The sequence below is a fragment of the Bufo gargarizans genome, chromosome 9, assembly GCF_014858855.1.
Source record: "Bufo gargarizans isolate SCDJY-AF-19 chromosome 9, ASM1485885v1, whole genome shotgun sequence".
NCBI lineage: Eukaryota > Metazoa > Chordata > Amphibia > Anura > Bufonidae > Bufo > Bufo gargarizans.
Window position 1 is genome coordinate 6,477,991 of NC_058088.1, and position 27,015 is coordinate 6,505,005.

The following is a 27,015-nucleotide window of genomic DNA, read 5'->3' on the forward strand; positions in this document are numbered from 1 at the left end:
ATCTCTCAGTAGGAAAGGCATGTGGCAGCAACTCGAAGTAAATGCCCACCTGGTTAAGGAAACCTCGGCACTGAGTTGGCTCTCCCCCAAAGCGCTGTGGAAGGGGGGCAGAACCGGTCATACCCCGAAACACCGCAGGCGCAGCAACAGGTGTCGGGGTAGACTCTGGCGCAACAACCGGAGCGGCAGTAGGAGCGGGCCCAGGAGCGACAACCGACCCATCGGCAACGGAAGCTAAATGAGCCGTGCGTTCAAGCAGGGTCTGCAACGCCACAGCGAACCGACCCAACAGGTGATCCTGCTGATCAAGTCTGGCAACCAGCGTAGGTAGCGAGGATGGCCCTGTACCGTCAGAATTCATGGCTTGGTCCTAATGTCATGGAACGATGAACCAGACGTACAACAAGAGATGAGTGGAAATAAGAAGGCTTTATTGAAAATAAAGCTGTAAGGCAAAAGTCCAAACGGATGGCTAAACCGAAGCAGGGTCTTGCGAAACCAGAGATCAGGAACTAGAAGGGTAGTCAGATGAAGCCAGGATCAGGAACCAACAGGGTAGTCAGACGAAGCCAGGATCAGGAATCAGCAGGGTAGTCAGACGAAGCCAGGATCAGGAACCAGAAGCAGCAGCAGTCTTAGAAGCATGTGAGCACAGGAGGACCAAGCAGGGAACTGAAGCCACAGACCTCCTATATATATGAGCTAGGCATCCAGCTCCTCCCAGTGGGAAGGAGGAGCCGCAGGGTGGGAGGCTACAAGAAACCCAGAAACCAAGATGGCCGCCAGCACATGTCAAACGAAGGAGAACAGCAAGGAGGTAAGACCATGACAGACACCCTGTGGCCTCCTCCTTATGCTGCTACTGCCGCCACTTCCACACTCTGTCATTGTGCCACTCTGTGGTCTCCTGATGCTGCCACCTCCACACTGTCATTGTGCCACTCTGTGGCCTCCTCCTAATGCTGATGCTTCTGCCACCTCCACACTCTGTCATTGTCCCACTCTGTGGCCTCCTCATGCTTCTGCCACCTCCACGCTGTCATTGGGGCACTCTGTGGTCTCCCCATGCTGCTTCCACCTAACCACTATGTCATAGGGCCACTATGTGGACTTCTCATTCTATTCCCACCCTCCCCACTTCATGACTTGGCCACTATTTTGCCTTTCGGCCTGGCTGACATCATCATTTATTTGACCCTTCTTCTGATCTGTCAGAAGGAAGGAAAAGTGACGTCAACACAAACTTACTGCTGACACCCTCTCCACTCTATACTACAAGAAAATTTAGACTGGAAACTTCAGAATCACAGGTGCATATCCATGAAGCACACATGATTATAAAAAAGAAAATGGCTGCACATTATTATACATACAAACAATAGAGCTAAGAAATGGGGATCATTCTAAATAAAAGTGGTATAATACCTACTTTAAATGAGTCAATGGAAGCTGTTAGCGCACATATTTGATCAAATGTGAGTCGGGCCCATCTACCAGGCGTCAAGGTGGCTTCCGCAGATGGGTCCCTAACACTAGTATACTGCCTCTCTTTGGACTTACTTAAGCCTACAATATTCAGTGCCGTGTAGGAACCAGCTACATAAGTACTCTGCTCAGAAGCCCCAGGTAGATGGGCGTGTTCAGTCTAAAAGAGGCGCTACCCTCAATTAATACTACAAGAGAGTTTAAACTAGAACCTTCAGAATCACAGGTGCATATCCATGAAGCAAACATGATTATAAAAAGAAAATGGCTGCACACCATTATACATAAAAACTACTGTTCCCGGAGCACCCCCTTGCAGGAATCTCCCTTGCTAAGGGGTAGGTGTTCCGCAGTCTGGTGCTTTTTTGAGGAAAGTGCGGATGATAAAAGAATTATCATTTGCAACCTGTGCCATACCAAAAGGAGCAGGGGTGTTAACACTACCAACCTCACCAACACCAACATGAACCGCCACATGGCATCAAAGCACCCTAATAGGTGGGCCGAACGCCTGGGTCCACAATCAGTGTCTGTGGGTCACACCACTGCCTCCTCTTCCCCTGTGTTACATGCTGGCCAATACCCTCTCCAAGACGCAGGCCCGGATGCCTCCCGCCCTGCACCTGGTTTGCAAGCACCATCAGCTAGCACATCCACTTCTGTGTCCCAGCGCAGCATACAGATGTTCATACCCCAGGCCTTTGAACAAAAGTGCAAATACCCAGCCACCCACCCACAGGCCATAGCACTAAATGCACACCTTTCCAAATTGCTGGCCCTGGAAATGTTGCCATTCAGGCTTGTGGACACAGAGGCTTTCCGCATCCTGATGGGGATGGCCGTCCCTCATTACTCAGTCCTTATTTTTCCCAGTGTGCCGTCCCCGCCTTACACCAGCATGTGTCCCGTAACATCACCCGTGCCATGACCAACGCAGTTATTGGGAAGGTCCACTTAACGACTGACACATTGAGAAGTGCTTGTGGCCAGGGACACTACATTTCCCTGACACTGGCTGAACATTGTGGAGGCCGGGAGCGAGTCGTACCCCGGGATGGCATAGGTGATACCGACGCCAAGGATTGCGGGCCCTACTTCATTCAGGATTTCCGCGTCATCACCTACATTAGTGGCTCCAACCCCCCCTTCTCCTCCTCCGCCTCCTCCTCCACTTCCACCTCTGAATTGTCATGTTGCAGCACCAGTCAGACATCAGTCAGTAGCAGGAAGCAGTGTAGCACTGCAGTGGGGAAGCGGCAACAGGCCGTGCTGAAGCTTGTTTGCTTAGGTGACAAACAGCACACCACCAAAGAGCTGTGGCAGGGTATAAGGGACCAGACTGAGCTGTGGCAGGGTATAAGGGAGCTGTGGCAGGGTATACTGAGCTGTGGCTCTCGCCACTCAACCTACAACCAGGCATGGTTGTGTCTGATAATGGCCGTAACTTGGTGGTGGCTTTGGAGCGCGGCTAGCTCACACACATACCATGCCTAGCCGACGTGTTAAACTTAGTGGTTCAGTGGTTTCTCAAAACCTACCCCAATTTGCCTGAGCTACTGGTGAAGGTGTACCGCGTGTGTGCCCATTTCCGAAAGTCATCTACAGCTTCCTTCAGCCGGTCTGGCAACTCCATGTTCCACATGTTGGCCAGGCTTTGTGAGCAGCAGTGGGCAGTAGTGGAATACCAGCTGTAACATGGTCGTTGCCTTTCCAGTCAGCTTCCGCTCTTCACAAGCGATGAGTGGGCATGGATGTCTGACCTCTGTGAGGTTTTACGCAACTTTGAGGAATCAACACAGATGGTGAGTGGTGATGCTGCTATTATCAGCGTAACCATCCCACTTCTGTGTCTACTGAAATGCTCGCTGCTCACAATGAAGGTGGTTGCTTGCATGTGAAAGAGGTGGAAATAGGGGAAGACAGTACACAGGGTGATAGCCAGACCACCCTAATTTCGTCTTCCAAGCGCGAATTGGATAATGATGAGTAGGGGTACTTTAAAGTCTGGGTATTTGTAGACATTTGCCTATTTCCCCAATGCAAAGTTATAAACCCCATACAAAATTTCACTTAAGAGGGTTAACTTGCACTGTTTAATACTGTGTAACTGCATTTTATATGTATGTTGTAATATATATCCTGTATATTTGCACTGTATTTGTGAAGCTCTGTGAAAAGGGTTAATGAACACTGAGAGACTGTTAGGATGTTGAATTAGAAGCTGGTAATTTTCCACAGCTGGCATAGGGTTTAAAGGGAACCTGTCACCTCCAAAACACATTTTACACCGACATCATTACCTTACAGTAGCCCCCAGTGTGTTTCTAATCATGTTTTTCATTCCTCCACTGGTTGTTGTGTACTTTATAAAATCGCTGTTTTAATCTGTGTTTTCGCTATCCTCAGAGTCATCTTGAAGTCAAGGGGGCAGCGGCCTCCTTGCTTCAAGTCAAGCTAAGCCTGCCCCTTACCCATCCTCCCTTCACTGTGATTGACATCCTGCTGTAAGGCTGGGATCGTGCAAGTCTTGCGCATGCGCGGTGCGCTCCTTGTCACTCCATGATCCCGGCTCCTGCACTCAGCTGGCCGCTTTCTTCTCTCTGCGCATGCGCCGGGCACGCACGATGGAAAAGCCCGGCGCATGCGTAGAGAGAGGAAAACGGCCAGGTGAGTGTGTGAGCCGGAGACGGGATTGCGCAGTGACAAGGAGCACACCGCGCATGCGCAAGACTTGCACGATCCCAGCCTCACAGCAGGATGTCAATCACAGTGAAGGGAGGACGGGTAAGGGGCGGGCTTAGCTTGAATTGAAGCAAGGAGGCCGCTGCCCCCTTGACTTCAAGATGACTCTGAGGATAGCGAAAACACAGATTAAAACAGCGATTTTATAAAATATACAACAACCAGTGGAGGAATGAAAAACATGATTAGGAACACACTGGGGGCTACTGTAAGGTAATGATGTCGGTTTAAAATGTGTTTTCGAGGTGACAGGTTCCCTTTAAAGAAGAGCATGTTTTGAATGTCTTGTTTTAGGTCTGTTATGTCTGAAAAACTGTTTGTGTCTGTAAAAACAGCTGTTTCATTGCTATTGAGTATCACTGAAGCTCTAATGTGAGTTTATGAGACGGAAAGTGTTACAATGTATCTGTTTGTGCTGAGTTTCTCCACTCCACCCCTCCCACTAGAAGGTTCTAGTTCAGCTAGAAATTGTATATAATGAGAGCAGTCAGAGTCCCTAGTGTTCTGCAGTTAGGGACCAGTGCTTAGAAGAGAGGACTCTGCCAGACTACTGAGTGACCAGAAGAAGATGCTGAGACGGGGATACTCCGATCACCAAACTTTTGCAAAGGTACCAACCTTTTGCGAGAGTGAAAGCGACAGCTAGTTCAGCATCAAACCCTTCTTCTGCCAAGTAAGAGACTGGAGAAGCTAGCCCTATGCCTTGCATGTATTGTTTTGCAGTTGAGTTCCTCCAGTAAAGAAGCACACTTGTTTACTGCAAACCCTGACTCTCTGGACTTATTTTCTATTAAGGTGCACCACGCCTTACCATCCCTTCCAGAGAGCAGCAACACGTGGTGATGCAGCGTACTGGACACCCTAGGGGTGATATGTCGTGAGTGAGTGTGCTTGTGATGAGGTGTAGAGGATAGCAGTACTTACACATCAGTTGTCCCCTGGGGCCGGCGTGCAGTGGATGGGAAGACAGCACTAAATCCTCTGGGGCACTCTCTATCAAAGGGAAAACTAGCCAGATGGAAGTTGAGGTGCCCTTGTTGGTAATGGGTATTCTTAGGATGTTTTGGTGGCTGGGCCCCTGTGTTGAGTTTGTGACGCCAGCACTGCTAGGTGTAATGAGGAGATAGAGTGGAATGATGAGGGAGGCAATGGTTGAACCAAACAGGAACTTTACTTGTAAATTGTAGTCTTGCAATAAACACCATCCATTAGCAGCACTTTGTCATAAATACAGGTGGTAAAGCTGTACATTCCCATACTACGTTTAGTGAGGTGGTGTCTATAGGTTCCAGCTCCACTGTATAGAAGTGATGATCTTACTTGTACTTGGTTCCTGATCTTGCTTTTGTTACTCAGCCTTTCAATAGTAGTTTAGATCCTCTGTAAATAAGTATTCTGACAGATGGCTTTTCTGTCCTTGGTTATGGTGGGCAGCCTGTATCTTAAAAACTCTCCACCTAATGCAAAGGTGACTAAAACCTAATAAGCGGCAGTCATCTTTCTTTGCCAATAGTCTATAGTTGAGTAATCCAGCAACCCAAGGGCAGTCTCCCTTATGGCAGGCAAACTCTCTGCTCCATTCTTTGAAGAGGTTTCAGTAGATACAGCAATTATTCCCTAAGTCCCCGGAAGGGTTCCTAGTAGGGATATTACAGTTACGGATCAATACGTCCTAGGCTTGAACTACATGGGCTGAAGTAGATTCACTCTCTGGGGCAAGGCCCAGAGGACAGAGCCAAGCCTGGCTCCTCTCCTCCTAACTCCTCACTCCTAAACTCCCATTTCTAATCTCCTGTCTCTTCCTGTGTGCTAACCTATATATATATATATATGGTGTGAGGGTGACACCTAGTGTTGGATATGTGGAGTGCATCCTCCAGCCTGTAATAGGAACTTAGCAACTGTGACAAAGGAAAAATACATTCAACATAGAATGGCATAGAATGACATAGAATGGCATATAAACATTTTGGAGTTGCCCATTTACCCATAAGTGGGACACTACAGTGATACCTCAACAGTGTCCGGGGGACCCAGCGTATCGTTGGGACCACCCCAAACCTGGACACTGCAATAGGTCATCCATATAAAACAAAATTTGGAATACCCCTTTAAGAGAAACATTTGGATGCAACGTGGTTTCCTTCCAGGTATTTAATTTCTGCAATTTATATGGTAGAAACAACAAGCCATTCCTGAACATTTCTGAAAAGTTGTGTAACATAAACAAGTGACTTGCGCCAGAAGCAATCTGTCAGCCTGATTTATTGCAGTACAGAGAGATGGAGGCTAGCCATGGCCGCAACAGTTTTCTTCTATGCCCAGTTTATAAGCTTCCACAGCTATAGACCAGTACATGGACTAGTACAGTAAGGACAACACATGAGTGACAACCCCAGTGGTGCCACACCACAAGGATAAGGCACGTAGTGATGTCATAGAGCAGACATTACTTTTTGAAAAGGTCTACATACCTGGGTCTGCAGTTGGGTTAAGGTACGAGCAGCAAAAATTGCCCCCAACACAAGTAATGCCCCCTTATGTGTATCCCACACAGTATGATGCCCTCTTAAGTGCCCCCCTGACAGATTGATGCTCCGTCAAGTGGTCTCCAATGCAGGATGATGCCCCCTTAAGTGTCCCTTCATAGTTAGGCCACCTTAAGTGCCTTGTCACAGAGTGATGTCCCCTTAAGTGGCACCAACACAGTATGATAATCCCTTAACTGCCCCCCAAAGGGTGTGCCCTTAAATTCCACCCCCCCAACCGAGTGATGCCCATAATGCCTCCAAATAAAATACCCACCTCTCTGCTTCACCAATTGCAGTAGGCACGATTCAGTGAGGCATTGATGCCTGATGAAGAAGGCAGACCGCTTTCAAAATATCTTGCAATTTTATATGCATTCTTTTAATTGAATTCATTAAAATTTGCAGTTTTTAGCAAACTGCACCCCAAAGATCATGTTTTTACCCCAATTATTCCTGAAGGAATCCCAAACCAGGTAGGAGCCCCGATTACTGTGATTTCTCTATGCATCTTTACTTAGTATGGAAAGTGCTCTACCAGGGTTGGGCTGGCCCACCAGAGTACCAGAGAATCCTACTGGGGGCCCAGTATCTGAAGCCATAGTGGGCTCCAAAGGTTGAGAATTCCATTTGGAGCTCCTTTTGGAGCTAAATATTAGGCACAAGGGTCTATTTCTTTGATGCTAAACCTGTTAGACTTTACTGATGACATAGGGTTGAGCTCTGGTGGGCCCAAGGAAGCCAAGTTCAACACTGCGCTCTACTACTATGTCAGTTATTTTACTGTGATTCACTGGGAAACGCATTGACACTCCTTTTTCTCTATTCAATCACTGTGTTTATTATCCCTGTACTGTGACATCACTGTGTTTATTATCCCTGTACTGTGACATCACTGTGTTTATTATCTCTGTACTGTGACATCACTGTGTTTATTATTCCTGTACTGTGACATTACTGTGTTTATTATCCCTGTAGTGTGACATCACAGTGTTTATTATCCCTGTACTGTGACATCACAGTGTTTATTATCCCTGTACTGTGACATCACTGGTTGTATTATCCCTGTACTGTGACATCACTGTGTTTATTATCCCAGTACTGTGACATCACTGTGTTTATTATCCCTGTACTGTGACATCACTGTGTTTATTATCTCTGTACTGTGACATCACTGTGTTTATTACTCCTGTACTGTGACATCATTATGTTTATTATCCCTGTACAGTGACATCACTGTGTTTATTATCCCTGTACTGTGACATCACTGTGTTTATTATCTCTGTACTGTGACATCACTGTGCTTATTACCCCTGTACTGTGACATCACTGTGTTTATTATCCCTGTACTGTGACATCACTGTGTTTATTATCTCTGTACTGTGACATCACTGTGTTTATTCTGTACTGTGACATCACGTGTTTATTATCCCTGTACTGTGACATCACTGTGTTTATTATCCCTGTACTGTGACATCACTGTGTTTATTATCTCTGTACTGTGACATCACTGTGTTTATTACTCCCTGTACTGTGACATCACTTGTTTATTATCCTGTACTGTGACATCACTGTGTTTATTATCCTGTACTGTGACATCACTGTGTTTATTATCTCTGTACTGTGACATCACTGTGTTTATTATCCTGTACTGTGACATCACTGTGTTATTATCCCTGTACTGTGACATCACTGTGTTGTTATTATCTCTGTACTGTGACATCACTGTGTTATTATCCCTGTACTGTGACATCACTGTGTTTATTATCCCTGTACTGTGACATCACTGTGTTTATTATCCCTGTACTGTGACATCACTGTGTTTATTATCCGTGTACTGTGACATCACTGTGTTTATTATCTCTGTACTGTGACATCACTGTGTTTATTATCCTGTACTGTGACATCACTGTGTTATTATCCCTGTACTGTGACATCACTGTGTTTATTATCCTGTACTGTGACATCACTGTGTTTATTGTCCCTGTACTGTGACATCACTGTGTTTATTATCCCTGTACTGTGACATCACTGTGTTATTATCCCTGTACTGTGACATCACTGTGTTTATTATCCCTGTACTGTGACATCACTGTGTTTATTATCCTGTACTGTGACATCACTGTGTTTATTATCCCTGTACTGTGACATCACTGTGTTTATTATCCCTGTACTGTGACATCACTGTGATTATTATCTCTGTACTGTGACATCACTGTGTTTATTATCCCTGTACTGTGACATCACTGTGTTATTATCCCTGTACTGTGAATCACTGTGTTATTATCCTGTACTGTGACATCACTGTGTTTATTATCCCTGTACTGGGACATCACTGTGTTTATTATCTCTGTACTGTGACATCACTGTGTTTATTATCCCTGTACTGTGACATCACTGTGTTTATTATCCTGTACTGTGACATCACTGTGTTATTATCTCTGTACTGTGACATCACTGTGTTTATTATCCCTGTACTGTGACATCACTGTGTTATTATCCCTGTACTGTGACATCACTGGTTTTATTATCCTGTACTGTGACATCACTGTGTTTATTATCCCTGTACTGTGACATCACTGTGTTTATTATCCTGTACTGTGACATCACTGTGTTATTATCCTGTACTGTGACATCACTGTGTTTATTATCCTGTACTGTGACATCACTGTGTTTATTATCCCTGTACTGTGACATCACTGTGTTTATTATCCCTGTACTGTGACATCACTGTGTTTATTATCCTGTACTGTGACATCACTGTGTTATTATCCCTGTACTGTGACATCACTGTGTTTATTATCCCTGTACTGTGACATCACTGTGTTTATTATCCCTGTACTGTGACATCACTGTGATTATTATCTCTGTACTGTGACATCACTGTGTTTATTATCCCTGTACTGTGACATCACTGTGTTATTATCTCCTGTACTGTGACATCACTGTGTTTATTATCCCTGTACTGTGACATCACTGTGTTTATTATCTCTGTACTGTGACATCACTGTGTTTATTATCCCTGTACTGTGACATCACTGTGTTATTATCTCTGTACTGTGACATCACTGTGTTTATTATCCCTGTACTGTGACATCACTGTGTTTATTATCCCTGTACTGTGACATCACTGTGTTTATTATCCCTGTACTGTGACATCACTGTGTTTATTATACCTGTACTGTGACATCACTGTGTTTATTATCCCTGTACTGTGACATCACTGTGTTATTATCCTGTACTGTGACATCACTGTGTTTATTATCCCTGTACTGTGACATCACTTGTGTTTATTATACCTGTACTGTGACATCACTGTGTTTATTATCCCTGTACTGTGACATCACTGTGTTATTATCTCTGTACTGTGACATCACTGTGTTTATTATCCCTGTACTGTGACATCACTGTGTTATTATCCCTGTACTGTGACATCACTGTGTTTATTATCCCTGTACTGTGACATCACTGTGTTATTATCTCCTGTACTGTGACATCACTGTGTTTATTATCTCCTGTACTGTTGACATCACTGTGTTTATTATCCCTGTACTGTGACATCACTGTGTTATTATCCCTGTACTGTGACATCACTGTGTTATTATCTCCTGTACTGTGACCATCACTGTGATTATTATCTCTGTACTGTGACATCACTGTGTTATTATCTCTGTACTGTGACATCACTGTGTTTATTATCCCTGTACTGTGACATCACTGTGTTATTATCCTGTACTGTGACATCACTGTGTTATTATCCCTGTACTGTGACATCACTGTGTTTATTATCCCTGTACTGTGACATCACTGTGTTTATTATCCCTGTACTGTGACATCACTGTGATTATTATCTCTGTACTGTGACATCACTGTGTTTATTATCCCTGTACTGTGACATCACTGTGTTTATTATCCTGTACTGTGACATCACTGTGTTTATTATCCCTGTACTGTGACATCACTGTGTTTATTATCCCTGTACTGTGACATCACTGTGTTTATTATCCCTGTACTGTGACATCACTGTGTTTATTATCCCTGTACTGTGACATCACTGTGTTTATTATCCCTGTACTGTGACATCACTGTGTTTATTATCCCTGTACTGTGACATCACTGTGTTTATTATCCCTGTACTGTGACATCACTGTGTTTATTATCTCCTGTACTGTGACATCACTGTGTTTATTATCCCTGTACTGTGACATCACTGTGTTTAATTATCCCTGTACTGTGACATCACTGTGATTATTATCCCTGTACTGTGACATCACTGTGTTTATTATCCTTCTGTACTGTGACATCACTGTGGTTATTATCCCTTACTGTGACATCACTGTGATTATTATCTCTGTACTGTGACATCACTGTGTTTATTATCCCTGTACTGTGACATCACTGTGATTATTATCCCTGTACTGTGACATCACTGTGTTTATTATCCCTGTACTGTGACAGCACTGTGTTTATTATCCCTGTACTGTGACATCACTGTGTTTATTATCTCTGTACTGTGACATCACTGGTTATTATCCCTGTACTGTTACATCACTGTGTTTATTATCCTGTACTGTGACATCACTGTGTTTATTATCCCTGTACTGTGACATCACTGTGTTTATTATCCTGTACTGTGACATCACTGTGTTTATTATCCCTGTACTGTGACATCACTGTGTTTATTATCCCTGTACTGTGACATCACTGTGTTTATTATCCCTGTACTGTGACATCACTGTGTTTATTATCCCTGTACTGTGACATCACTGTGTTATTATCCTGTACTGTGACCATCACTGTGTTATTATCCTGACTGTGACATCACTGTGTATTACCTGTACTGGACATCACTGTGTTATTATCCTGTACTGTGACAATCACTGTGTTTATTATCCCTGTACTGTGACATCACTGTGTTTATTATCCCTGTACTGTGACATCACTGTGTTTATTATCCCTGTACTGGGACATCACTGTGATTATTATCCCTGTACTGTGACATCACTGTGTTTATTATCCCTGTACTGTGACATCACTGTGTTTATTATCTCTATACTGTGACATCACGTGGTTATTATCCCTGTACTGTGACATCAACTGTGTTTATTATACCTGTACTGTGACATCACTGTGTTTATTATCTCTGTACTGTGACATCACTGGGTTATTATCCCTGTACTGTGACATCACTGTGTTTATTATCCCTGATACTGTGACATCACTGTTGTTTATTATCCTCTATACTTGTGACATCACTGTGTATATTTTTTAATACCTGTACCTGTGACATCACTGTGTTTTATTATCCCTGTACTGTGACTCACTGTGATTTATTATCCTCTATATCTGTGACAATCACTTGTGTTTATTATCCCTGTACTGTGACATCCCGTGTGTTATTATCCCTGTACTGTGACATCACTGTGGTTTATTATCCTCTATCTGTGACATCACTGTGTTTATTATACCTGTACTGTGATCATCAACTGTGTTTATATATCCCTGTACTGTGACATCCCACCTGTGTATTATTTATCCCTGTACTGTGACATCACTGTGCTTATTATCCCCTGTACTGGTGACATCACTAGTTGTTGATTATCTCTGTACTGTGACATCACTGTGATTTTATTATCCTCTGTACTGTGACATCACTGTGGTTTATTATCCCTGTACTGTGACATCACTGTTGTATTTATCTCTGTACTGTGACATCACTGTGGTATAGATCCCTTCGTACTGTGACATTCCACTGTGGTTATTATCTCCTTCCTGTGACATCACTTGTTAGATTATCCTCTGTATCTGGTGACATCACTGTGTTTATTATCCCTGTACTGTGACATCACTGTGTTTATTATCTCTATACTGTGACATCACTGGGTTTATTATCCCTGTACTGTGACATCACTGTGTTTATTATCCCTGTACTGTGACATCACTGGGGGCAGTATCTCTGTACTGTGACATCATGCGTCTTTCTATTTATCCCTCTGTCCACCGTGTAGTGCTAGCTCTGTGCTCGCACATGCTGACACTATCTATATCTTGGCTGAGTGATTCTTAATGTCAATTTATATTACATGAAGCAATGTCACTACTTGTAAGTAGAGGCCATCAATGCTCATCTGAATTAAACTCAATGATACGCAGCATAAGCTCTTTCTGATATAGAGGGACAACCACAGAGCAATATTTCATTTACCTCCCCTAGGAAGTACAATGGTGTAATTATCAGCATTCTGCTGTGATCTGTACATAGAGCACACAGGATAATGCACTCATAAATATTAGGCTTATAGGGGACAGTGAAGAATGGTGTCATCATGTAAAAGTACAAAGAAATGACTTCAATGAGAAATGTAATAAATAGTATAGAGAGATAGATACAGATGCAGCCATTATCACCATTATCTATTAACGCAGCACGTTATCCCATTACACTTAGAATGGCGCACTACATTAATCTAAAGCGCCATTTGTTAATAACGGCTGATAGGTCTGTATATAGATAGATACCTGTAAGATCAGAGCGACCACACATAGCGTAGTATGCTGGCAGCTGCAAGATCTGTATGATAGATAGTGTGAGGTGTGTATTATGAGGTTCTGCAGCAGCTGAGGTGTGTATTATGAGGTTCTGCAGCAGATGTGTGTATTATGATGTTCTGCAGCAGCTGAGGTGTGTATTATGAGGTTCTGCAGCAGCTGAGGTTAGTATTATGATGTTCTGCAGCAGCTGAAGTGTGTATTATGAGGTTCTGCTGTGGTTAAGGGTCTGTATTGTCAGGCTCTGCAGCAGCTGAGGTATGTATTAGGAGGTTCTGCAGCAACTGAGGTGTGTATTATGAGGTTCTGCAGAGGCTGAGTTGTGTATTATGATGTTCTGCAGCAGCTGAGGCATGTATTAGGAGGCTCTGCAGGAGCTGAGGTGTGTATTATGATGTTCTGAAGGAGCTGAGGTGTGTATTATGATGTTCTGCCGTGGCTGAAGTGTGTACTATGATGTTCTGCAGCAGCTGAGGTATGTATTAGGTTCTGCAGCAACTGAGGTGTGTATTATGAGGTTCTCCAGAGGCTGAGGTATGTATTATGATGTTCTGCAGCAGCTGAGGAATGTATTATGATGTTCTGCAGCAGGTGAGGTATGTATTAGGAGGTTCTGCAGCAACTGAGGTGTGTATTATGAGGTTCTCCAGAGGCTGAGGCATGTATTAGGATGCTCTGCAGGAGCTGAGGTGTGTATTATGAGGTTTTGCAGCATAGGTGTGTATTATGATGTTCTGCAGCAGCTGAGGCATGTATTAGGAGGTTCTGCAGCAACTGAAGTGTGTATTATTAGGTTCTGCAACAGCTGAAACTGCATTAGTGCCGTGGACCTGTGATGAAGTCGATACAAAGGATGATCTTGACATTGTGGTCATAGTGGGACGTTGTCTCATTGCCAGCCAATAGTGTGTGGGAGCTGTACTGGTGCTGGGGATGGGGGGCTGTAAGGAGAACTTTGGGGTTGGGGAGGCCTTAAAGAGACTTTGCCAATTATGCAATGATGCCCCCATAGTGGTACGGCCACACGGTCAGGTTCCCTGATGTAGTTTTGGAAGCCAAAACCAGGAGTAAGTAAAAAAAAAAGAGATGGAGTTGGATCTGTCCTTTATACTTTCTCTCCTTTTATGATCCACTCCTGATTTTGGCTTCCAAAACTGCATCAGGAAACCTGACCGTGTGACCCGTGCCCTAGGAGGGAAATGAGGTGCAACTGATCGAAGCTGTGCACAGAGAGAAACCAGCATGGCCGATGGGCAGCGGTGACATTTGAGAGTGTTTGGACCTCTGTGACCGCGGAGTGACACCGCCCGCCACTGCTTTCACATATCTTCCCTTTCTCTAGGGCACTCTTCAGTAGACAGCACTTTGCCGAGAGGCGCACCTTAAGGGCCGACTCCGAATCTTCTGCTGGAAACCGCTTGTTGTAATCCCTTGATCTTTATGTCGGTTCCTGTCATGTCTTCAGTCGTATGTAGAGGAAGCAGCGTCCCGCACATCACAGCGAGCAGACCCAGCAGAAGGAGACATGACCGCTTTGCCTTCCTTCCCTTTGATAGGAGCCAGAACGGTGGGGTGGGGATTTATTTACATGGCTTTGTAAGAGGGACTAAATCAAAGCAAGGAAATATTGAAATCTTCCCTACTGAGTCCCCACCACTTGCGGAGCCTTTGGAGAGCAAACCGCTATACGAATCCACAGAGGAGCACCATACATCAGAGGATGGATCTTCACACGGCAGTTTTTCACCCCCCGGAGCTGTCGCTCAGGGCCTGGAGGAAGGGTTAATAATGGTTATGCAATAGCCGGACTTGCTGTGCGTGCAATAAAACATGTGATATGGAAACTTCGCGAATATCGCTGATAGTTTACGGCGTAATCAATTAGAAGAGAATGGAAAATAATGTAAAAACATCATAGCGAGCGTTTACAGCATCGATCTGGTTTGTTGCAATAGGAGGAGCACCAGAGGATACCGGATCTGCGATAGATAATTTTTCTAGAAAAATATCAAGTCTGGTCAATAGGATTAGATATTTCACCATTTAAAGGGACAACAACCCCAATCCTCCCTTTTCAGAAGGGGTCGTTCTGTACGTAATTAGCTGCTAATGTCATTCACTCATATGAAAGTTAAGGGTTCTGCAGGCCCTCAGTGACGCAGGAGCTTAATATGAAGCTTCTGGGCTCCAAATAAGGCCTCATGCACCACAACCGTATGTATTTTGCTGTCCGCAAATAAACAGATCCACAGAAAATATCTGCATTCCGTATTTTGCAGAAAAGAACAGCCGGCCCCTAATAGAACAGTACTATCCTTGTCCGTAAGACGCGGACAATAATAGCGGAAATACAGGCATACTTGCGTTTTTTTTTGTGCGGATCTATTGAAATGAATTGTTCTGTATCCAGTCCGCAAAAAAAAACAAAAAACGGAACGGACACGGAAAGAAAATACGTTTGTGTGCATGAGGCCTAGGGTTGCTACTTTTAAAGGGATCCCCCAGTTCAAGAAAAAAAATATATCACATTAAAGGGGCTATCCTCTGGATAGATCTTCAGTATTTGATCAGAGCGGGGTCTGACACCCAGGACCAATCAGCTGTTTGAGAAGGCACGGTGCTCCCAGTAGTGCCGCGGCCTTCTTCAGCTTTTCCTAGGCCGTGTGACATGACGTTCATCAGTTAAATGGCTTAGGAGGAGCTCCACGGAAGTGAATGAGGCTGAGCGCAATACCAAGCACGGTCACTATACAATGTACGGCGCTGTGCTTGGTGAGCACAGAAAAGGCCGCAACGCTCACCGGTGCCTTCTCAAACAGCTGATCGGTGGGGGTTCCTGTTGTCCTGTAGAACACTTTCATTAAAGGGGTTCGACTCATCCCAGACACATTTTTAATATCATGGCTGGGGGAAATTGCTGTCGACAGAAAAAATGAATGGCTGCCACTAGAGTGAGAGCTGCAGCTTGTTGACAGTATCCCCCAGGACACTCCTGACATTCATATGTCCTAATGTCCTACAAGGAAATATGGAAAGGCTTGTGGAGAAAAGATATGGGGGAAATTTATCAAAACCGGTATAATAGAAAACGTATGCTCGGACTGTCATTACTGACGTCATCAGTTTATCATTACAAACACTGATGGGAGAGATTTCTCAAAACTGGTGTAAAGTAGAACCACCTTAGTCGCCCAAAGCAACCAATTAGATTCCACCTTTCATTTTCCAAAGGAGCTGTGAAAAATGAAAGGTGAAATCTGATTGGTTGCTATGGGAAACTAAGGCAGTTCTACTTCACACCAGTTTTGAGAAATCTCTCCCATCAATGTTTGTAATGATAAACTGATGACGTCAGTAATGACAGTCCGTTTTCTGCGAGGCTCCTTGGCCGTCTTCATGATTGGGAGGTAATCACATACGCGCTGAACCGTACTGTACTGTATGTGAGATGAGGGCGGACGTCCTATTACGTCATTTATATCATTTGTGGTTGTGATTAGTGATGCAAGAACATCGGCCGGGACGGTTCGCAAATCCGTGTTCACGATCAAATGTTTGCGAACCGTGCGTTCGCATCGCGCTCATTGACTTTAATAGCAGGCGAACCTGAAAAACCTTAAGGTCATATTTGCAGCCACCAAAGACAAACTATGAGTACACGAATAGTCCCACAACATGGACAGTGACATACCAGAGGGGGGTCATCGGCAAAAATTCCCACAAAAAATATGTATTTTAATCAGGGGCCATTTTTATGCGTCTTAAAAGGGAAACTCTCAAAAATGTGCCCTGCTGGAGCCTAGAAGATTGTGATTTCCTATCGGTTAATGTATACAAATGTGCAGCACTCCACGTTTTTGTATCCTGCAGAGTCCATTAAAAAATGCATACGTTAGCTACCATGGAACTGTATGGTGAACGGACTCCACTGTACGGCATCAGTCTGAGGCATCTGTTAACGCATACATTTTTGGCATGCATCAAATGGATGGCGAAAATAGGATGTGAACCCAGCCCCAGTGTCAGAATAGGCACCAGTGCACAGCGGAGAGGGGAGGCCGCCATGTACTGACAGAGCGCTACCTGGTCCTGGTAGTCAGGGATGAGGACTATGTTTCCCAAGGATCATTTTCTACTGGGAAATACAGGGCATACAGGGCACAGTATACTGTAATACACTAGAATCTACCCCCGAATAATAGCCCTACCCCGAATAATAATACAATTAGGTGGTCATTTATTATATAGAAATACGTTTGTTAGGCGTATTTCTGACACAGTATCACGATCGGCGTAACTGTCACATACGTGACACGGAGGGAGGAAAAGAGGGAGGCCCTGCCCTAGTGAGAGGGAAGGTGGTGACCCCTGACTCACCTAGCGGCTGGCGCCTGGCTGCCCTGTCGTCCCTAGACGGGTTCCTCACCCGTACGCCGATCACGTGCCTAAAACCCTGGCTTTCCCTAGGATGAGCCCTAGATAGTGAACAGGGCGGTGGGAACACTAGTCCGCACCACTAGCTCTAAAGGAAAACACCAAGGGGAGGACAGACAATACAAACTAAACATATAATCCCAGGTGGGCAACAACAGGAGACAACAAAAGCCCAACAGGGATCCGGAGGGTAGCACTCTGGAACAACAACCAGATTCTCAGCTCCAGTGGGTCAGCATAGATGTCCAGGCAGGAAGCTCTTTGATCCTTGTCACCAATAAGGCAGATTGCACGGATTGAGGGCACCCATCTTTTGAATTCAGCCATCCAATTGTGCAAGGTAGACTTAGGAACCAACACCATATGTGGTCCAGGAATGCTCCTGTAGTGTTTCATATACCCAAGAAGACTAATTGTCTGCAGAGTCTTGCCGAGACCCATTTCATCAGCCAGTATGCCATTAATGCCATTCTCGTACAATGATACAAGCCAGTTCAAGCCTCTGACCTGGTAATCTCTTAACGTACCACCTTTAACATATGATGGAGACTGTTCAAATCTGGTGCAAATATTAGTAGTCTTGGAGCTTTCAGTTAAAAGTTCTTCATCCTCTTCCTGCTCTGTTCTCCGATGGCGGTTATCTCCTGCAGATATCAGATTCTGCTTCTCATCTATCTTCAACCTAGGACGACCAGGCTTCATTTTTAATGGAGATGTGGGTGTCTTCTGTGCTGCTGGTTGAATGAAGTGAGCAAACAACTCGGTTTGCTTCAGAAGGTAATCAAATCTATTGGTGCGGCCTTCTTTCCTTTTCTCTTCATAACCAGGATCCATTTCATTGCTCTCTTTTGATTTATTAGGGGAGTCGCTCTCATCTTGTCCAGGGTCCTCCACCGCTTCCTCCTTCGCCGCGGCTTCATCTTTCCCCGGCTGCGGTTTGTTCCCGTCAGCATCCGTCGCCTCTTCCACCGTCAACCCGTCTAGGGACGACAGGGCAGCCAGGCGCCAGCCGCTAGGTGAGTCAGGGGTCACCACCTTCCCTCTCACTAGGGCAGGGCCTCCCTCTTTTCCTCCCTCCGTGTCACGTATGTGACAGTTACGCCGATCGTGATACACAGATTGTGGCGCAAAGGTCCTTAGCACCTCAATCTGCATATTTTTCCCGCTCATGCCAGGTGTAAAAAAGGATGGCGTGGGCAGGGAAAGGGATACAGCTATGGCCATCCAGTTATTGGCTACCACTGCCATACATTGACCGGATAACGCCTCTGTACAGTGACCGGATAACACCGCTATACTGTGACCAGATAAAAGGGTATAAGAGGGCACAGTACAGATTGAGGGGCACAGTACGGGGCGGGGGACACAGTCACATGACCCTGTGACATTAGAAGGTCCTTATGTTAAATGCGGTTCATATGCCACCATAATGAGAGGCAGAGGAGTGAGACAGGGGTGTGATTATGTGGCCAGAGATAAAAAATTTAACTGTCGGCCAGTACAGGCCCCAAAAATTAGGCAATAGGCATTCACCTGACAGCAAACAACCTTGGATTCTGTGGCTGGAGGTACATTAGGTGGTCACAGGATAAAAATGTAACTGTTGGCCAGTACAGGCCCCAAAATTTAGGCAATAGGCATTCACCTGACATCAAAGAACTTTGGATTCTGTGGCTGGAGGTGCATTAGGCCGTCACAGGATAAATATGTAGCTGTCGGCCAGTACAGGCCCCAAAAATTAGGCATTCACCTGACATAAAAGGCCTTTTATGCCGCTGTATAAACATAAGGCAAGGACCATTCTTTGTTCTGGGTTGTGGCGGATGTGTGTGGGCTGGCATGAGGAATTTCAAATACACATGGTCATCACAGGTGTTGAATTCCTCCGATATCCATGCCTCATTCATTAAAAAAAATGTGAGGTAGTCCATACTGTCGTTAGCTAGGCGAGTGCGCTTATCGGTCATGATCCTCCCTGCTGCGCTGAACGTCATTTCGGACAGGACACTCCACGAGGGGAAAGCCAAGAGTTCCATGACAAATTGTGCCAGCTCTGGCCACAGGTCAAGCCTGCACACCCAGTAGTCAAGGGGTCCCTTGCTGCTCAGAACGTCCGCATCGGCCGTTAACCCGATGTAGTCAGACACCTGTCGGTCTAGGCGTTCCCTGAGGCTGGATCCAGAGGGTGGCTGTCGATGGGTTGGCTGCAAGAATGATCTCATATCTGAAGTGACCAACATATCTTCAAACCGCCCTCTTTTTGCAGGCGCAGTAGGATTGGTACCACACCTGTTTCGTTGTGGGTGGAAATTCCTCTGCCAGTGCCCGCAACAGCAGAATGCAGCATCTCTCGCAGCAAGGCCTTAAATGCTGCATTCTGACAGCCCTCTGTGATGCTGGTAACATGTGCGCCATTTTGTGTTTGTATCGCGGGTCTAAGTATGTTGCCACCCAGTACAGGTCCTTGACTTTTATGCTTTTTATATGGTGGTCCCTCTTCAAACACTGGAGCATGAAGGCCCACTTTTGCACTAAATTGGAAGCGGTGGAGCGCCATGGCTCCTGCTCATTGCCCAGGAGAATGTCATCCTCGGTCTCCTCTCCCCAGCCACGGACAACACCAGGGATCCCCGAAAAGTTTAAAGTTTGCTCTTCTTGCTCCTCCTCCTCCCCCAGCCACCATCCTCCTCTGACTCCTCTTCAGACTCCTGCTGACCTGTCTCAGATGGAAGGCGTAAGGTACAATGTCACAGAACAGGTAGTTGTTAATGGCACGTTTCTGCTGGAGCAGCCTATCAAGCATATACAAGATGCGTGTCGGCAGTCACAAATCAGACGTATGATGGGCAAATGGTGTCGCCGCTGAACGTCATTAAGGCGAGCCATGGCTGTGTAAGATCTTCAAAAATGGCCAGAGATTTTCCTGGCCTGCCGCAAGACGTCCTGGCCCCCGGGGTTCCTCGCAACAAATTGCTACACGACTAAGTTCAGGACGTGTGCCATGCACGGCACATGTGTCCTTTTGGCCTGTTTTAGCTCACTCAAAAGATTGGCACTGTTGTCGCACACCACTTTACAAACTGTCAAATTGAGCAGGGTTAGCCACTGATCTGCCTGTGACCGCAGAGCTGAAAGCAGTGCAGGACCGGTGTGGCTCTTGGCTTCCAGGCACAACAGCCGCAGCACAGCATGGCAACGTCTCACCTGGCACGTCAAATAGGTTCTGTGGAGCTTGGGGGGTGCAGTGGAAGAGGAGGTAGCAGTGGAAAAGGAGGAGACGGAGGATGGAGGAGGAGAAGAACAGGCAGGCCTGCATGCAATCCATGGTGGTAACACCAAATCCACATGGGTGCCACGGATTTCATGCTTGACGGCCGTCAGAAGGTTCACCCAGTGGGCAGTAAAAGTTATGTACCTTCTCTGCCCGTGTTTGCTAGACCACGTGTCTGTGGTCAGATGTATCTTGGCACCAACACTGTGTGCCGTTGGGCAAGAGGATTATCCGGCGTCATCATTTTTTTTATGCTCGAACATTTGGCCCAGGGAAGCCTGCCTTGTGCCAGATGAACGCAACGACGGCACGGTGGAAGGTGGAGTGGAGGACAAATAGGAGGAGAGAGAAGAAGGAGAAGAGGCAGGACGTGGAGCGCCGGGAGTGTGGCTTTGTGGGTTCTGATGGCGTTGCTACCACTGGGCTTGGTGATGGCCAGGTGCCTTCTTAAGGTGGTCGTCCCTAGGTGAGTGTTGGGCTTACTGCGACTTCTGTATTGACAGCACAGGTTTCAGATGGCGACACTATTATAAGCAGTTGACACGTTAAAAAAAGCCCTCACTGCAGAGCCATGTGCCGGCATCCTGGGAGCGCAAGATGCGACCGTGCATGGTGGATAGCTTGCTCCAGATACATTTTCAGTCTGCTTTTTGCCTCCTGTGCACTGCGAGTTCTACCTGCTTCTCCTCCTTCTCCTCCCTATCTGCTGCTCCGTTTCTCCCTCCGAACACCCCTCCTCTTCCTCTCTTGTGGGCACCGACGTGACGTCCATCGACACGTCATCATTGTCACCTTCACCACCACTGACATTAAAGATCTTGGAGTAGGCAGCAACAGTGAGACCACCCTACTTGGGCTGATCTGGGTACTGTCGTCAGACCGCTGGGTGGCGGCCGTTGCTACCTCCTCTTCCTCATCCGATGCCAAGAATGGCTGCTCATTGGTAACGTCTGGGAATGGATGGGAAAATAATTCCTCTGACTCGAGTGGAGGGGCTATGGTGCTGGTGGTGTCTTTGGGGGTGCACACAGCAGAGAGTGAGGAGGGTGCAGAAGCGAAAGGCTGAGTGAGCCACTCAACCAACCGTGGTGTGTCCTTTGACATAATCACATGCACCTTCTCCAACTTCCCACTTAGGCTCCGGCCTGGTGCACCTGCCCGACCCCTACCACCCCTGCAGAACGGCCTGCCTCTTCCTCTGCCTGTCATTTTCAAAATGACCCTGTGCCAAAGTCCATAGAGAAGAGCAGTATTTGTGGAAGCAGGTATATCGCACCCCTCAATCGGTATTTTGTGGAAGCAGATATATAGAACCACTTAATCAGTATTTTGTAGAAGCAGGAATATTGCACCCCTCAATCAGTATTTTGTAAAAACAGGTATATAGAACCCTGCAATCAATATTTGGTGGAAGCAGGTATATCGCTTTCCTCTATCACTATTTTGTGGAAGCTGATATATGGCAGGCCTCAATCAATTGTTAGTTGAAGCAGGTATATCACCCTCAAGCAGTAATTTTGTGGCCGCAGGTATATGGAAAACCTCTATCACTATTTTGTGGAAGCTGATATATGGCAGACCTCAATCAGTTGTTAGTTGAAGCAGGTATATCAAAACCTGTAATCTGTATTTTGTGGACGCAGGTATATGGAAAACCTCTATCACTATTTTGTGGAAGCTGATATATGGCAGGCCTCAATCAGTTGTTAGTTGAAGCTGGTATATAACCCTCAAGCAGTAATTTTGTGGACGCAGGTATATGGAAAACCTCTATCACTATTTTGTGGAAGCTGATATATGGAAGGCCTCAATCAATTGTTAGTTGAAGCTGGTATATCAACCTCAAGCAGTAATTTTGTGGACGCAGGTATCTATCTATCTATCTATCTATCTATCTATCTCTCTATCTATCTCATATCTATCTATCCCATATCTATCTATCTCATATCTATCTATCTAGCAGTATCCAAAGGCTAGGCAGCACACCGTTCTTAGTGTAAAAAAGTGGATCTTTTATTCCAGCCCAATGCAACGTTTCAGCTCTTCAATGGAGCCTTTGTTAAGCAATGAAAACAGTGCTCAGATAGGTGTACAGTCATGTGAAAAAATTAGGACACCCTTTGAAAGCATGTGGTTTTTTGTAACATTTTTAATAAAAGGTTATTTCATCTCCGTTTCAACAATACAGAGAGATTAAAGTAATCCAACTAAACAAAGAAAACTGAAGAAAAGTCTTTTCAAGATCTTCTGTAAATGTCATTCTACAAAAATGCCTATTCTAACTGAGGAAAAAGATAGGACACCCTCACATGTATTCCCTCTTAAATTGGCTCAGATCTCACACAGGTATATCACACCAGGTGCACATAATTAGTAGATCGTTACTCTGCATGTTGAATCAGGCTTGCCCTATTTAAACCTCAGACATTTAGTTTGGTGTGCTCCTGACTGTTGAAGTGAGAGTGAGCACCATGGTGAGAGCAAAAGAGCTGTCAGAGGACTTCAGAAAAAAGATTGTAGCAGCCTATGAGTCTGGGAAGGGATTTAAAAAGATCTCAAAAGATTTTGAAATCAGCCATTCCACTGTCCGGAAGATAGTCTACAAGTGGAGGGCTTTCAAAACAACTGCCAACATGCCCAGGACTGGTCGCCCCAGCAAGTTCACCCCAAGAGCAGACCGCAAGATGCTAAAAGAGGTCTCCAAAAACCCTAAAGTGTCATCTCGAGAACTACAGCAGGCTCTGGCTACTGTTGATGTAGAAGTACATGCCTCTACAATCAGAAAGAGACTGTACAAGTTTAACTTGCATGGGAGGTGTGCAAGGAGGAAACCTTTGCTTTCCAAGAGAAACATCGAGGCCAGACTGACACTTGCCAGAGATAAAGTTGACAAAGACCAGGACTTCTGGAATAATGTTCTTTGGACAGATGAGTCCAAAATTGAATTATTTGGACACAACAGCAGAGGACATGTTTGGCGTAAACCAAACACAGCATTCCAAGAAAAGAACCTCATACCAACTGTGAAGCATGGAGGTGGAAGTGTCATGGTTTGGGGCTGCTTTGCTGCAGCAGGACCTGGTCAGCTCACCATCATAGAATCCACGATGAATTCTACTGTGTATCAGAAGGTGCTTGAAGAACATGTGAGACCATCAGTTAGAAAATTAAAGCTGAAGCGGAACTGGACCATGCAACATGACAATGACCCAAAACATACTAGTAAATCAACCAAAGATTGGCTGAAAAAGAAAAAATGGAGAGTCCTGGAATGGCCAAGTCAAAGTCCAGATTTGAATCCCATTGAGATGCTGTGGGGTGACTTGAAAAGGGCTGTACGTGCAAGAAACCCCTCAAACATCTCACAGCTGAAAAAGTTCTGCATTGAGGAGTGGGGTAAAATTTCCTCAGACCGATGTCGAAGACTGGTAGATGGCTACAAGAACCGTCTCACTGCAGTTATTTCAGCCAAAGGAGATAACACTCGCTATTAGGGGCAAGGGTGTCCTATCTTTTTCCTCAGTTAGAATAGGCATTTTTGTAGAATGACATTTACAGAAGATCTTGAAAAGACTTTTCTTCAGTTTTCTTTGTTTAGTTGGATTACTTTAATCTCTCTGTATTGTTGAAACGGAGATGAAATAACCTTTTATTAAAAATGTTACAAAAAACCACATGCTTTCAAAGGGTGTCCTAATTTTTTCACATGACTGTATATAAACAGGTGGATATACAAATTCAAATCAATACAATTAATCAATCAATAAACATGATTTTCCATAGAAAATACATAGTGAATACATAATACATGGTTTCACATCACGTGCATCAATAGTATATTGTTAATTTTTATGTGATAATCCTTATATTCAAAAAAATTGACGTGGTATATACACTCACCTAAAGAATTATTAGGAACACCTGTTCTATTTCTCATTAATGCGATTATCTAGTCAACCAATCACATGGCAGTTGCTTCAATGCATGTAGGGTTGTGGTCCTGGTCAAGACAATCTCCTGAACTCCAAACTCAATGTCAGAATGGGAAAGAAAGGTGATTTAAGCAATTTTGAGCGTGGCATGGTTGTTGGTGCCAGACGGGCCGGTCTGAGTATTTCACAATCTGCTCAGTTACTGGGATTTTCACGCACAACCATTTCTAGGGTTTACAAAGAATGGTGTGAAAAGGGAAAAACATCCAGTATGCGGCAGTCCTGTGGGCGAAAATGCCTTGTTGATGCTAGAGGTCAGAGGAGAATGGGCCGACTGATTCGAGCTGATAGAAGAGCAACGTTGACTGAAATAACCACTCGTTACAACCGAGGTATGCAGCAAAGCATTTGTGAAGCCACAACACGCACAACCTTGAGGCGGATGGGCTACAACAGCAGAAGACCCCACCGGGTACCACTCATCTCCACTACAAATAGGAAAAAGAGGCTACAATTTGCACGAGCTCACCAAAATTGGACTGTTGAAGACTGGAAAAATGTTGCCTGGTCTGATGAGTCTCGATTTCTGTTGAGACATTCAAATGGTAGAGTCTGAATTTGGCGTAAACAGAATGAGAACATGTATCCATCATGCCTTGTTACCACTGTGCAGGCTGGTGGTGGTGGTGGTGTAATGGTGTGGGGCATGTTTTCTGGGCACACTTTAGGCCCCTTAGTGCCAATTGGCCATCGTTTAAATGCCACGGGCTACCTGAGCATTGTTTCTGACCATGTCCATCCCTTCATGACCACCATGTACCCATCCTCTGATGGCTACTTCCAGCAGGATAATGCACCATGTCACAAAGCTCGAATCATTTCAAATTGGTTTCCTGAACACAACAATGAGTTCACTGTACTAAAATGGCCCCACAGTCACCAGATCTCAACCCAATAGAGCATCTTTGGGATGTGGTGGAACGGGAGCTTCGTGCCCTGGATGTGCATCCCTCAAATCTCCATCAACTGCAAGATGATATCCTATCAATATGGGCCAACATTTCTAAAGAATGCTATCAGCACCTTGTTGAATCAATGCCACGTAGAATTAAGGCAGTTCTGAAGGCAAAAGGGGGTCCAACACCGTATTAGTATGGTGTTCCTAATAATTCTTTAGGTGAGTGTAGTAAACAATGTCGTAGTTAATGACCCCCATTCCTAATAATGATAAAGTGTACTTGTGCTAATTAAAAAAGGCTATACATATAATACTTCATGAGGCGCTCACCCATTTGATTCCAAGTCACGTGTGCGATATACGGCGTTCCAACAAATTCAATGCGCCTGCGTTGAAAACAAATAGCACAAGAACTTCACACATTCCCACGCATTCATTTCAATGGGTCCGCAAAAAAACAGAAGGTACTCCGCGTGCATTCCGTTTCTGTATGTCCGTATTTCCGCCAAAAAATAGAACATGTCCTATTATTGTCCGCATTACAGACAAGAATAGGACTGTTCTATTAGGGACCAGCTGTTTCGTTCCACAAAATAAGGAATGCACACGGATGTCATCCGTATTTTTTGCGGATCCGTTTTTTTTTGCGGGCCGCATAATACATACGGTCGTGTGCATGAGGCCTAACGCACAGACGTTCTGAGTCCTCCAGCTCTGTGTAGGTTTACTCCGAGCTCTCACGTCCTGATCTAGGGACCCCCCCCCCATCCCACTTTCCAGCAGGGTACTGCCAAATGGGCTTTCAGGACGGCAATCCCTATAGTCCGTGCTGAAATTAGAACAGAGGTCTACCTACAGCCGCTCCTCATGTCACCCCGACACCCCCCCCCCCCCTTCCCCGTCATCCTTGTTTACTCAGTCCACTTACGAGGAGACCTGAACTGCTCCTGAGGACACATGAATGCGTCTCTTCGCTTGTTCTCCACGTCCCACTGTCTTATTGGAATATTTCGCATTCCCCATCATGTCCTCCTTGAGCTTCATAACAAGTGACACTTATTCCGCTCTACAGTCTGTAAGTCACAGGAAAGAACTAAGAAGAAAAGAAGAAAGTGA

At 45.2% G+C, this 27,015-nt stretch overlaps 1 protein-coding gene across 1 annotated transcript in view; it reads right to left on the bottom strand.

Moving 5' to 3' along the window:
* The window catches only part of LOC122946558 (SWI/SNF-related matrix-associated actin-dependent regulator of chromatin subfamily A member 5-like), a 140,827-nt gene that overhangs the window by 99,021 nt on the left and 14,791 nt on the right, over positions 1-27,015 (bottom strand). Inside the window, exon 2 of the mRNA XM_044306276.1 lies at positions 17,997-18,718. Coding sequence (XP_044162211.1) covers positions 17,997-18,718 — 722 coding nt within the window. The remainder of the gene's footprint in view (positions 1-17,996; positions 18,719-27,015) is intronic.